This window comes from Muntiacus reevesi, chromosome 21 (assembly GCF_963930625.1).
Source record: "Muntiacus reevesi chromosome 21, mMunRee1.1, whole genome shotgun sequence".
Lineage (NCBI taxonomy): Eukaryota > Metazoa > Chordata > Mammalia > Artiodactyla > Cervidae > Muntiacus > Muntiacus reevesi.
In genome coordinates this window covers 47,458,453-47,471,238 of record NC_089269.1, presented here as the reverse complement: position 1 = coordinate 47,471,238, position 12,786 = coordinate 47,458,453, and the positions used below count along the sequence as shown (strand labels likewise).

Sequence of the window (12,786 nt, the reverse complement as noted above, 5' to 3'; positions counted from 1 at the left end):
TACAGGGAAGTTGTCCGGACTGAAGTCACCTATGCTCCTTCTCTGTCCATGGAAAGCCTCAACACTAATATCATGTGTGGCTACTATGAAAGCTACGATGGGGGCCATGGTTATGGAAGATGTAGCTATGGAGGCCTTGGCTGTGGCTATGGGTGTGACTCTGGCTATGGCTCTGGCTTTGGCTACTACTATTGAGAACGCCATGGAAGAGTCTCCCCCTCTGCACCTGGACATCAAGATTCACCAGTTCTGAACCCTATATATTCTGTGTCTTTCCCTAGATGATGATTATCTTATATCATGGCAATCTAGTACGGTCTGCTGTTGCCTGACCATATAACCTACAAATTCCCTGAATTTACTCCATTAAATGGAGATGGTGAAATTCACATGCGACCCCAGATTTCTGCTTTTGTTAGGATGATGGTGTCAAGAAATTGCCTTGACATTCACGCTGGAGCTTGCTTCTCTGTTAACCTAATAAACTTGTTCAATCTAAACAGAAACTCTGGTCACTATGTCAGTTATTTGATTTTCAGTATTTCTGATAGTGTTTCTGTTTCAGTTTTTAAGAAAGCCAACAATTACTTTCTTGGGGAGCTATTTTTCTCTTATTATTCTTAGGTTAGTTTCTTTATCAGTTCAAATATAAGTTGTCTTAGGAAAGTAACTTACTTTCTGTAGACTTCAGTTTCCTCCTCTGCTTCTGACGGAATAAGTTAAGTTATGTCGGAAAACTCTTAACACAAAGCCAGATATCACTTCTGTCCATTTTAAAGGTATGAGAGATATAACATTAAGAATAATTTAATAATGAATTGCATCTCAAGCTAGCAATAGATTGTAAAAATATTTGGCAGGCATGGGGGACTATAATATTAAGATAAAAACACTATTTCAGATATGGGCTGAAAAGCTTCAACATCTCATAATGTCCTAATTAAAAATGCTGGCTTATCTGGGGTAGGATCCACTTCCAAGTTCATGTTGCTGTTGGCAGTTGCTTTTAGCTGTATAAATGAAAGACTTATTTTCTTGCTGGCTGTTGACCAGAGCCCCTTGCAGGATGTCTTCTAGAAGCTATTCTTGGCCACAAAAGACTGCCCATATTCCCTTCCCAAGTAAATTCCCAAACATGGGATGCTTGTTTACTCAAAGCCAGCAAGGAGGAAGAAGACTCCAGCAAGAGAGGTAACACAGTCTTGTGTAACATAATCACATAATCACACATAATAATATATACTTGCCATATTTTACTGTCTACAAATAAGTCACAGGTCTCATAGTCACAGGGAGAGGATCACACAAAAATATTTACATCAAAATTAGGAATCAAAGGGGCAAGTTTCCTACCACAGACTCAATGCTACACATTTTTCATACAAGAAATTAGGAAGTTGTTCATTTTCAGTGCTCTTTAACAATTCTTACAGTATTAGGATTTTCTTGTGCTTGAAAATTTGATAGAATTCTGAGACTTCATCTGGGACTAGGCTTTTATGTAGGCTATTTTGTTAATAATATCCTCTTTTCCTTCCAAGGAAATTGGTACGTTTTTGATCTCTATAATTAACAGTATCCATTTTGGTAATTTGTATTTTGCTAGGAAATTATCCATTTCACCTTTGTTTTCAGATTTACAAAGTTCTGAAAAGTAGTTTCATATGGTGTTTCAAATTTCTTCCTTTCTAATGCTCATTTTTCTTTTGCTATTTATTTTGTATGTGATTTTTCTCTTTTTTCTTCAAGTTAGCAAGTAATTAATAATTCTGTTAATTCTTTCCAATAACAGCACTTTGGCTGGTTATTTAAGTCACTTCTTATTCTCATTACTTTCTGTTTTTTGATCTATTTTTTCCTTTTCTGTTTTTTTTTTTTTTTATTTCTCCTTTATGAAGTGTTCTGACTGAAATATTGATTTTTCTTTTATTTTTAGTGATAAAGGTGTTTGGTGCTATGAAGTTTTCTTTAAACACTGCTTTAAATATTTCTCAAAGACTATTATGGATCATTTTCATTAGTTATTTAAAAATCTATAATTTCATTCATATTTCATCTTTTACCCCCCAAGTTTTCCTAATAGAAGATTTCTTATTTTCTAGGTTGTAAAGAACTCACTGTTTTCCCTATTGCTTGATTTTATTTTTAAAGGGATTTCCTATTCTTTCCTTTCCCCAGTAATTATGAGTTTTGTTGTATGAGGTAAAGAAGTATTCTTGCTTGTATTTCTACTCTACAAAAGATGCTAATTCTGTGTAACATTAATATTAAATATATGATCTATTATGGTGTTTGTTCTGTGGGTGTTGGAAAAGAAGATTCACTTTATATTATGGGATGCAAAGATCAGTATATTATAAGCTTTACCTAATTGATTATATTTTTTAGGCTTTACTTATTATTTCTACTTTATCTGTCTTGTTCTGAGGAAAGTCATCCATTATTAGTGTGTTATTATCTGCTTCTCCTAGATATAGTTAGATAGATAAATATAAATGATTCTTCATAAAGATAGCTTTTGTGTTTTTCGTGTATTAAATAAAATACTCATAAGTTAAAAATATCTATTGCTTACTAGTGCTTTTAGAGAAAAATATTTGAAGTCAAGTTCCCAGACTCTGTAATTTTCTTAAAGCAAAACAAGCAAGTAATTTTCTTAAGGTACCCATAAATATGCTGTGTAAATATTTAATAGAATTTACCACTGAAGATATCTATGCCTAAAGTTTATTTAGGGGAAATTTGTTTTTAACTATGCATTCATTTTCTTTATTAGATAAAGTGCTACTCAAATCTGTATGCAGGCCAAGAAGCAGCAGTTAGAGCTAGACATCAGCAGACTGTTTCCAAACTGGAAAAGAAGTATATCAAGGCTGCTTATTGTCATGCTGCTTATTTAACTTGTATACAGAGTACATCATGAGAAACGCTGGGCTGGATGAAGCACAAGCTGGAATAAAGATTGACAGGAGAAATATCAATAACTTCAGAAATGCAGATGATATCACTCCTATGGCAGAAAACGAAGAGGAACTAAAGAACCTCTTGATAAAAGTGAAAGAGGAGAGTGAAAAAGCTGGCTGAAAACTTGACATTCAAAAAACTAAGATCATGACATCTGGTCCCATCACTCCATAGCAAATAGATGGAGAAACAATGGAAATAGTGACAGACTTAATTTTCTTGGACTCCAAAATCACTGCAGATTGTGATTGCAGTCATGAAATTAAAAGATATTTGCTCCTTGGAAGAAAAGTTATGACCAACCTAGACAGCATATTAAAAAACAGAGACGTTACTTTGCCAACAAAGGTCCATCTAGTCAAAGGTTTGATCTTTCCAGTAGTCATGTATGGATGTGAGAGTTGGAATGTAAAGAAAGCTCAGTGCCAAAGAATTGATGCTTTTGAACTGTGGTGTTGGAGAAGACTCTTGAGAGTCCCTTGAGCTGCAAAGAGATCCAACCAGTCCATCCTAAAGAAGATCAGTCCTGGATGTTCACTGGAAGGACTGATGTTGAAGCTGAAACTCCAATAATTTGGCCACATGATGTGAAGAGCTGACTCTTTTGAAAAGACGCTGATGCTGGGAAAGATTGAAGGCGGGAGGAGAAGGGGACAACAGAGGATTAGATGGTTGGATGGCATCACCAACTCAATGGACTTTGAGTCTGAGTAGCCTCTGGGAGTTGGTGATGGACAGGGAAGCCTGGCATACTGCAGTCCATGGGGTTGCAAAGAGTCGGACATGACTGAGCGACTGAACTGAACTGAACTGATGTATGTATGTGAGAGTTGGACTATAAAGAAAGCTGAGCACCAAAGAATTGATGCTTTTGAGCTATGGTGTTGGAGAAGACTCTTGAGAGTCCCTTGGACTGCAAGGAGATCCAACAAATCAATCCTAAAGGAAATCAACCCTGAATATTCATTGGAAGGACTGATGCTGAAGCTGAAACCCCAATACTTTTGGCCACCTGATGCAAAGAACTGACTCATCAAAAAAGTCCCTAGTGCTGGGAAAGATTGAAGGCAGTAGGAGAAGGGGATGACAGAGGATGAGATGGTTGAATGGCATCACTGACTCTATGGACATGAGTTTGAGCAAGTTTTGGGAGTACGTGATGAACAGGAAAGCCTGGTTTGCTGCAGTCCACGGGTTTGCAAAGAGTCGGACACGACTGAGCAACTGAACTGACTGACTCAGATTTACTGGAGTTGGTTTGGATAATTGGTGTGTTTAAAGGAAATTTTTCCATTTCAGCTGTGTTGTGAAATTATTGAACTAACATCTTTCATGTTATCCATTATGTTTGGAGCTTGTGAGATCTTAAAAAATGTTTATTCTTGGATTCTTCACACTCATAATTTGTAATCTCTCACCTATATTCTTGATCAAACTCTAGAATTCATCATTTCGATAGATCTGTTCAAACTACCAGCTTGAGGAATTACTGATTTTCTTTATAGTTTATTCATTTTATATTGAATTAATTGTTCTTGTGTCTTCATTTTTCCTTTATTCTCCTTACATTATACTTAAAAGTGTTTATATTAAAATTTTCCCTTCCTATTTGCTTTTTAAAGAAGTTTGGAACACTGATGTTTTAAATGTCCTCTTCTTTTTACATAAATATTTATTATTCAGTGGTAAGCCATACCTCTAGTTATTTAAAGGAAATCATTTCCAAGTTAAGGAAGACTCTGTCCTCATGTACCTGACAGTCTCCTGTCCTCTGTAAACACATCTTGAAAATAAGGAAGATATATGGGGAATATTGCTATTCTCCTACTCCACCAAAAGACAGAGACTTGGCTGATGAAATTGCTTCTGCACTTTCAGGCAGCAATGTCAGGGAGCAGAGAGACAGCCAGTGACACAAGATGAGCCAAACAGACTGCAAACATAGCTGCAAAAACTCTAAAAATTATTAATCATACTCCACAAGAACTTTGAGCTAACTGAAACAGAGTGACTATCTTTTTTTTTATATATAAAAGATTTTTAAAAATCAAGATGCTTTTAATAAAAAAAATTATCTTGTACTATGGATAGTGAAAGGGCCAAACACCTCACACAAAACACACAATAAAATAAATCTACATAAATAATATATGTCAAAGTATTGTAGGTAGGGAAAACAGAGACATTTGAACAAAAAATCAATTCAGACATTTTCCCAAAGGGAAGTGGATAAGACTGATCTTCTGAGAAACCTGTATACAGGTCAAGAAGCAACAGATAGAATTGGACATGGAACAATGGACTGGTTGAAAATTGGGGAAGGAGTGCATCAAAGTTGTATATTGTCACCCTGCTTATTTAACTCATATGCAAAATATATCATGTAAAATGCCAGGCTAGATGAATCACAAGCTGGAATCAAGATTGCTGGGAGAAATATCAACAACCTCAGATTCAGATGATACTACCCTAATGGGAGAAAGGGAAGAGAAACTAAAGAGCCTCTTGATGAGGGTGAAATACGAAAGTGAAAAAGCTGGATTAAAACTCAACATTCAAAAAACTGAGATCATGGAATCTGGTCCCATTCCTTCATGGCAAATAAATAGGTAAAAAGTGGAAGCAGTGACAGATTTTAAGTTCTTGGGTTCCAAAATCACTGCTGATAGTGACAGTAGCCGCAAAGTTAAAAGAAATATACTTCTTGGAAGAAAAACTACGACAAACCTAAATAGCATATTAACAAGCAGAAACATCACTTTGCCAACAAAGGTCCGTTACAGTCAAAGCTAGGGCTTTACCAGTAGTCACATGTGGTTGTGAGTGCTGGACCATAAGGAAGACTGAGTGCTGAAAAATTGATACTTTTGAACTCCAGTGCTGGAGAAAACTCTTGAGAGTCCCTTGGACTACAAGGAGATCAAACCAGACAATTATAAAGGAAATCAACCCTGAATATTCATTGGAAGGACTGATGCTGAAGCTGAAGCTCCAGTCTTTTGGCCACCTGATATGAAGGGCTGACTCATAGAAAAGACTCTGATGCTGTAAAAGACTGAGGGTAGGGGAGGGGGTGACAGAGGATGAGATGGTTGAATGGCATCACTGACTCTAAGTACATGCGTTTGAGCAAGTTCTGGGAGATAGTGAAGAACAGAGAAACCTGGCTTCCTGTAGTCCATGGGTCTCAATGAATCAGACCTTAGTGACTGAACAACAAAAAAATTGCATTGAATCATATAGTAGTAAGATAGATGAATATTTTTATAAATTGTTGGAAACTGGCAATTCAATAGAAAATTCTGATGTTGCATAATAGCTTAAATTTGGTACTCATTTTTTAACAGACATGATCATCCTTAATATAAAAATGTGGGAGGCATACATGGATCCTCATAAGAGAACATCCTGAAAAGATGAGCAATCTAGAATTTCTCAGAAGAAACCAGAAGAGCAGTATCTTCCATAGCAACATGGATGATAACAGATATGTCTACAGCTACCATAACCATATCCATAGCTACATCTCAGGTCGCCAAAGCCATAACCCAAATCACCATAATAGTTGCTGTAGAAGATCATGGTGTGTGGAGAAGATTCAGCTGAAGAGACGATTCAGTGTCATGAGTTTTAAGTTTATAATCTGCACAGTACCTTATTTACCAAATGAGTGCCACGTGCAATAAACCACAGGCATTGCTGGACTCACATATCAAGCTAAACTGGCATTAAAACTATCTCAAGAATTCCTCATGACCAACGTATCCAAGCCAAGATATCTGTAGTGTGTGTCATGATGCCTATCAATATATTGTATGCCTTTAGGAAGAGAGATTTGTGACTTGATGTTTATTCTAGATTCCAAATTTAAACTGTTACTAGCTCCATGAGTTCATTTAACCCATGAAGTTTCAGCTTGTTGAAAAGTTTATTTTAATTTAAGAACTAAATTAAAACCTTCTACCTGCATATATGTAGACCTGGAAACAAAAGGGTGGCTTTGAAGGGGAAGAGAAGGATGGGATTTTTGTAGGACAGATGATGGGGTGGCACAGTTCACTTGTACACATTGAATAACTGTATTATAACTTTTATTGAGAAGCAATGTTATATACTACACTTTGGTTTATACTTGGCATAAATGGGTATCAATAATTTTATACATGACACAAAACCAAGGCAAGACCATGAAGGTTAACCTCATTTACCCTGGAGATACAGGAAGGATTAGAGAAGGACATATTCCATTAGAAATTAGACTTTAAAAATGATCCCAGAAACTCTCAAAGATTTACGGATGTGATGTGTCTCCTGATATACCATACTGAAAAAGGCACATCTCTTTTGGTATTCTGCTGAAATGTACAACCTCAGCATAGGTATGAGGGAACTTCAGACAAACCCAAATTGGGAAATATTCTACTAAATATGACACTCATATGGCAAAAAGTGAAGAAGAACTAAAGAGCCTCTTGATGAAAGTGAAAGAGTAGAGTGAAAAAGTTGGCTGAAAACTCAACATTCAGAAAACTAAGATCATGGCATCCAGTCCCATCACTTCATGAAAATAGATGGGAAAACAATGGAAGCAGTGACAGACTTTATTTTGGGCTCCAAAATCACTGCAGATGGTGACAGTAGCCATGAAATTAAAAGACACTTGCTCCTTGGAAGAAAAGCTATGGCCAACCTAGATAGCATATTAAAAAGCAGAGACATCACTTTGCCAACAAAGATGTGTCTAGTCAAAGCCAGTAGTCACATATGGATGTGAGAGTTGAACTATAAAGAAAGCTGAGTGCCGAAGAGCTGATGCTTTCAAACTGTGGTGTTGGAGAAGACTCTTGAGAGTTCCTTGGAATTCAAGGAGATCAAATCAGTCCATCCTAAGGGAAATCAGTCCTGTATAGTCATTGGAAGGACTGATGCTGAAGCTGAAGCTCCAATACTTTGGTCACCTGATGCAAAGAACTGACTAATTGGAAAAGACCCTGATGCTGGGAAAGATTGAAAGCAGGAGGAGAAGGGGACGACAGAGGATGAGAAGGTTGGATGGCATCACTGACTCGATGGACATGAGTTTGAGCAAACCTGGGAGTTGGTGATGGACAGGGAGGCCTCTTGGGCTATAGTCCATGGGATCACAGAGTTGGACACTACTGAGCAACTGAACTGAATTGAACTACTAAATATCCAACTCTTTAAAACTTTAAAGGACATGAAACTGAAGGAAAGATGGAGTACCTCTCACTTATTGGAAAAGACTGAACATATTTGGGAGCAAAGACAATGTGAATTGGATCCTGGAAACTAAAAAAAGAAAAAAAAAAGATGCTAATGAAACAAATGATGAAGTAAGAATCTATAGTTAAGAGTTTTGTACAAAATTAATTTATTTGGCTTGATAATTGCATTATGGTTATAAAAGATATTAAGGGACATTGAGTAATGGATATATGAGATTTTTTTGTAGGTTTAAGTAACTTTTTATAAATCTAAAATTATTTCAATTAAGAAGTTCGAAAGAAATATAAAAGTACTCTTTCCATTTCATTTATTTGATCATTTATGACTTCTTCCATGCATCAAACTTTGTTAAATACCAGTCATATACTGGACACTATTGACTATGGAGCAGTGAACATACCAGATAAAGTCAATATTTTTATGGAGCATATAATCTAGATTAACCCAGATCAGGAAATTCAAGACAGACAAAGATATAAGAAATGAATGAGTTAATTTCTGATAGTGATGGGTTTATGTAAACACTAAACCACTGTCAGTTATGGGGAATTTAAAGACTTATTTGTAAGGGATGTCTTCAAACTGAGTACTCAGAAAAAGCTTCTCCAGGAGAAGAGAGAATGCAAAGTCATTCTGACTGTTACTTCAAGAACTGGAGAGCAGAAAGCCTAAAGTGGAAACAAAGTGGGTCTGTTTGAAGGACTGAAAATCCACTCATAGAAGTGTGAATTTTTAACGGAGAGGAAAGGGGTTACCAGATGAACTGATGGATGTGGTCATAGCTTTTACATGTTGGATTATGTCAGCTATGTTTCCCAAGATGTATCCAGGTGTAGCACATAAAAGTGCAAACAAATCAGTTAAATTTGAATGTCACATAAACAAATTATTTTTAGTATAAGTATCCCTCTTGCAATCTTTGGAAAATCCAATCTTCCAAATTTCAGCTTTGAAATTCAATATTTTGAAATTGAAATCTAATTGCATGTCTGGTATCTAGCAATTCCAATGTGGAACACTTACAGGATTTTGGTAAAGGAGAATTAGATCTAATTTGTGCCATGCGTGCTATGAGATGGAGAAGAAATTAGGCTGGGGAGTGTAGAGAATGATGAATGCAATCTGTCTTAAATTTCTAATCACTATTCATCTATGAAAATAACAGTGTTAATTTGAAGATATATGGAATAACATTGGAAATATATATGAAAATTATATATGAAGTAATAAGACTGAAAATGGAATTGAAATTGATTGAACAAAAGAATGCACCCAAAGTGCTCCAATTAAACAGGTAGAGACTAGAGATTATATGAGTGGTTTGAACACATCTCTAGGAACTCTAAGATTTGAGGGCAAAATCTGAGCAGATTAGAGAGGATACTGAGAAGCAACAGCTGCTGAGGTGGGAAATGAACCAAAGCTGTGTGCATAGGGTGAAGCTAAAGGTTGGAGTTTTTAGGAATAAAAAAAGGAGGTTGGTGGACCTAAATGTACTCAGAAGCTGGGGAAAATGAACACTTGACCTCTGTATTTGACAAGACTCGGTGATTTTTGTTTGCTTATTTTGTATTTGGCCATGCCCCATAGCATATGGGATCTAAGTTTCCCTACCAGGGGTGGAACCCATACCCTCTGCAGTGGAAGCATTGAGTCTTAACCACTGGACCACCAGGGAAGTCTTGATTATCTCTGCAGGAGCATTTCAGTACAGTAGTGGAGGCCAAACACCAAAAATTATAATTGAAGTGTTAAAGAGATACTAAAATGCCTCCATGGAAGTATACGTATGGCATTTTGCTGTCATATGTATAAGCAGAATATGGCAATAAAGATTACTTTGAAGGGTATTAAGGGTGAAATAAGACTTGCTTTATTTTTTGGAATATATTTGAGAATTGAGTATATCCAGAACACACCAGAAAAGAATCGGAGAAAAAAGTAATGCTGTGCAAAGCTCACACCGATATGATCACAGAGGGCAACTCAATTAGGGAGAAGCAAATTAATTCTTGAAAATAAATAATAGGAGAAAAAAATCTAGTAAATGTTGTAATTATGAATATTGTGTGGTAAAAAAATAATGTATTCTATATATTAAAATCAGAAACACAAAACTACAGGTTACTTGTAGTATTTTTTTTTAAAAATTAACTTATAAAATTATGGCTTACCAAAATTAGTCACTGTTCTAAGGACTTAAATATCTCTGAAGATTAATTGTTCTGTTATTCCAACTAGTTTTTACTAAAAAAATTAAGTTATTGTCTGACTGATTTTGCACTGTGGAAGCTGAAGCTATTGCTCGTTTCTATATAGAAATTGAAGATGTCCTCTGCTTACAATATCTCAATCCAGTAGATAGTGAATTAAATGTCACAATAGCATATTTATGTTATGAAAATGCACCTAACAAGAAACACATGCAAAATAGTTTCAAAAACACGTGATGGAAGAACAGTTGAATGCGCTAAAGATCTGATCTCCAGAATGAAAATACTTTTGTGTTTCATTAAGATGCTATGTTCTCTTGACCCATTTGCATAGTTATGATGTTAGATGAATCAGGTAACTTAACAAAATCTATGTCTATATTGTTATGATCCCCTGAGAGAGTTGACTGAAGTGCAGAGGATGTCTGAATTCTTAAGCCATATTCACTGCAGTGTAAACCAGTCCCAAATTTTACTCTCTAATTCCTATCTAAGGTTACCTGAAAAGATAGTCACTCAGTGGTATTTGACTTGTCACAACCCATGAACTGTGGCCCAACAAGCTTCTCTGTCCATGGGATTGCCCAGGCAAGAATACTGGAGTGGGTTGCCATTTCCTTCTCCAGGGCATCTTATCGGCCCAGGGATAGAACTCAGGTCTCCTGCATTGTAGGCATATTCTTTACCATTTGAGTCACTAAGGAAGCCCATGGTTACCTGAAGTTACCTATAAAAATAATATTTTGAAGAAGAATTATCACTATATATCAGAAATTCTTGTGATGTACAAATAAAGCTGCTTTCCCACAAGGATTTTCTTAAAGACACAGAAATACACTTTTTATCTATAACCCTACTACTATTTTTCTTTGGCTACCCAAAAGGATGAGTTATCACAGCCATTTGAATGAAGACAAGTTGTAATTCAAGGGCTATGCAAGAGAGCTCAGTATAGCAGGTTACAAAGCTCTTGATTTGATATATTGAAGCTGAAACTCCAATACTTTGGCCACCTTATGTGAAGAATTGACTCATTTGAAAAAATCCTGATGCTGGGAAAGATTGAAGGTGGAAGGAGGAGTGAAGGACGGAGGATGAGATGGTTGGATGGCATCATGGACTCAATGGACATGAGTTTGAGTAAACTCCTGGAGTTGGTGATGGACTGGGGGCCTGGCGTGCTGCAGTGCATGGGGTCACAGAGTCAGACACGACTGAGTGACTGAATTGATTGAACTGACTGATTGAGAAAGAAACACTTCTCTAGTTTATTATTAACACAAACATGAAAGTTGAAAAGTCACTTTAAAAATTAACTAATTACTTAGGGGGGAAAGGAAAATGTAGAAATTGGGTTCCAGAGAACTACTTCTATTATGTTCTTCACTAGAAGTTGAACATAAATAAAATTTACACTCATCGATACATAAGAAAGTAGAAGGCATTTTTTTCAGAACTGATTCCCCTGACATTTTAATAAGTAAAATAATCAACTTTGTGGACATGAAAGATCCATTATGATTTTGCTTAGAAAAGACACTGAATTTCTGAAAAAAAGCAACGATTTAGATCACAATTTAAGATTCAAAGTAATTTTTTTGGTATAAAATGTTACAAAATAACAACCCTAGTGATCCAACTGGATCCTAGGGATCCAATAAGTAACATATTTTATTTTTATGATATAAGGAATGGTTCTAAGAAGTTAAAATGAACATGTAATCTGGGGTAGGACTGTATAGGTGTGAGTTTATGTCTCCTCTAATTTAAATGCTCAATTAGATAAAAGGAATCCAAACTGAGATGTCAACACAACAAAGCTACTGAATTTCTCAGAGGTTTCATCTTTGGTTGTGAGCAACACACTAATTAGATCAGTCATAAAGCTAGCCAGTGGCATGAAGGTGTGGTGGGTCACACCCACACTGAGGGCGTATAAAAGGCCCTCTGCAAGGAGAACTGTCCACACTCAAGTGACACTTTTACTCTCCTTCTCTACCCGAGAACAACCTCAACAACCAACAGCATGTGTGGCTACTACGGAAACTACTATGGCGGCCTGGGCTGTGGAAGCTACGGCTACGGAGGCCTGGGCTGTGGCTATGGCTCCTGCTATGGCTCTGGCTTCCGCAGGCTGGGCTGTGGCTACGGCTGTGGCTACGGCTATGGCGCCCGCTCTCTCTGTGGACGTGGCTACGGCTATGGCGCCCGCTCTCTCTGTGGAAGTGGCTACGGATGCGGCTATGGCTCTGGCTTTGGCTACTACTATTGAGGACGCCACGGAAGACTCTCATCCTCTACACCTGGACACCAGGATTCACCAGCTCTGAAGCCCTCATGTTCTGTGCCTTTCCTCTGGGTG

General features: G+C 36.8%; 1 protein-coding gene across 1 annotated transcript; it reads left to right on the top strand.

Annotated features, from left to right (window-relative positions):
* Window positions 1–97: 97 nt before the first annotated feature.
* LOC136152352 (keratin-associated protein 6-1) lies at window positions 98–12,696 on the top strand. Its single transcript, XM_065913636.1, has 2 exons — window positions 98–246; window positions 12,429–12,696. Exons 1-2 carry the CDS (start codon window positions 98–100, stop codon window positions 12,694–12,696), a joined length of 417 nt encoding a protein of 138 aa, XP_065769708.1.
* Window positions 12,697–12,786: the final 90 nt, after the last annotated feature.

Excerpts from the sequence above, each read along its gene's own strand:
- LOC136152352 (XM_065913636.1), top strand. The coding sequence starts at position 98 with ATGGGGGCCATGGTTATGGAAGATGTAGCTATGGAGGCCTTGGCTGTG. Across the intron at positions 247-12,428 it reads CTGGACATCAAGATTCACCA|AACAACCTCAACAACCAACA; the intron begins GTTCTGAACCCT and ends TCTCTACCCGAG.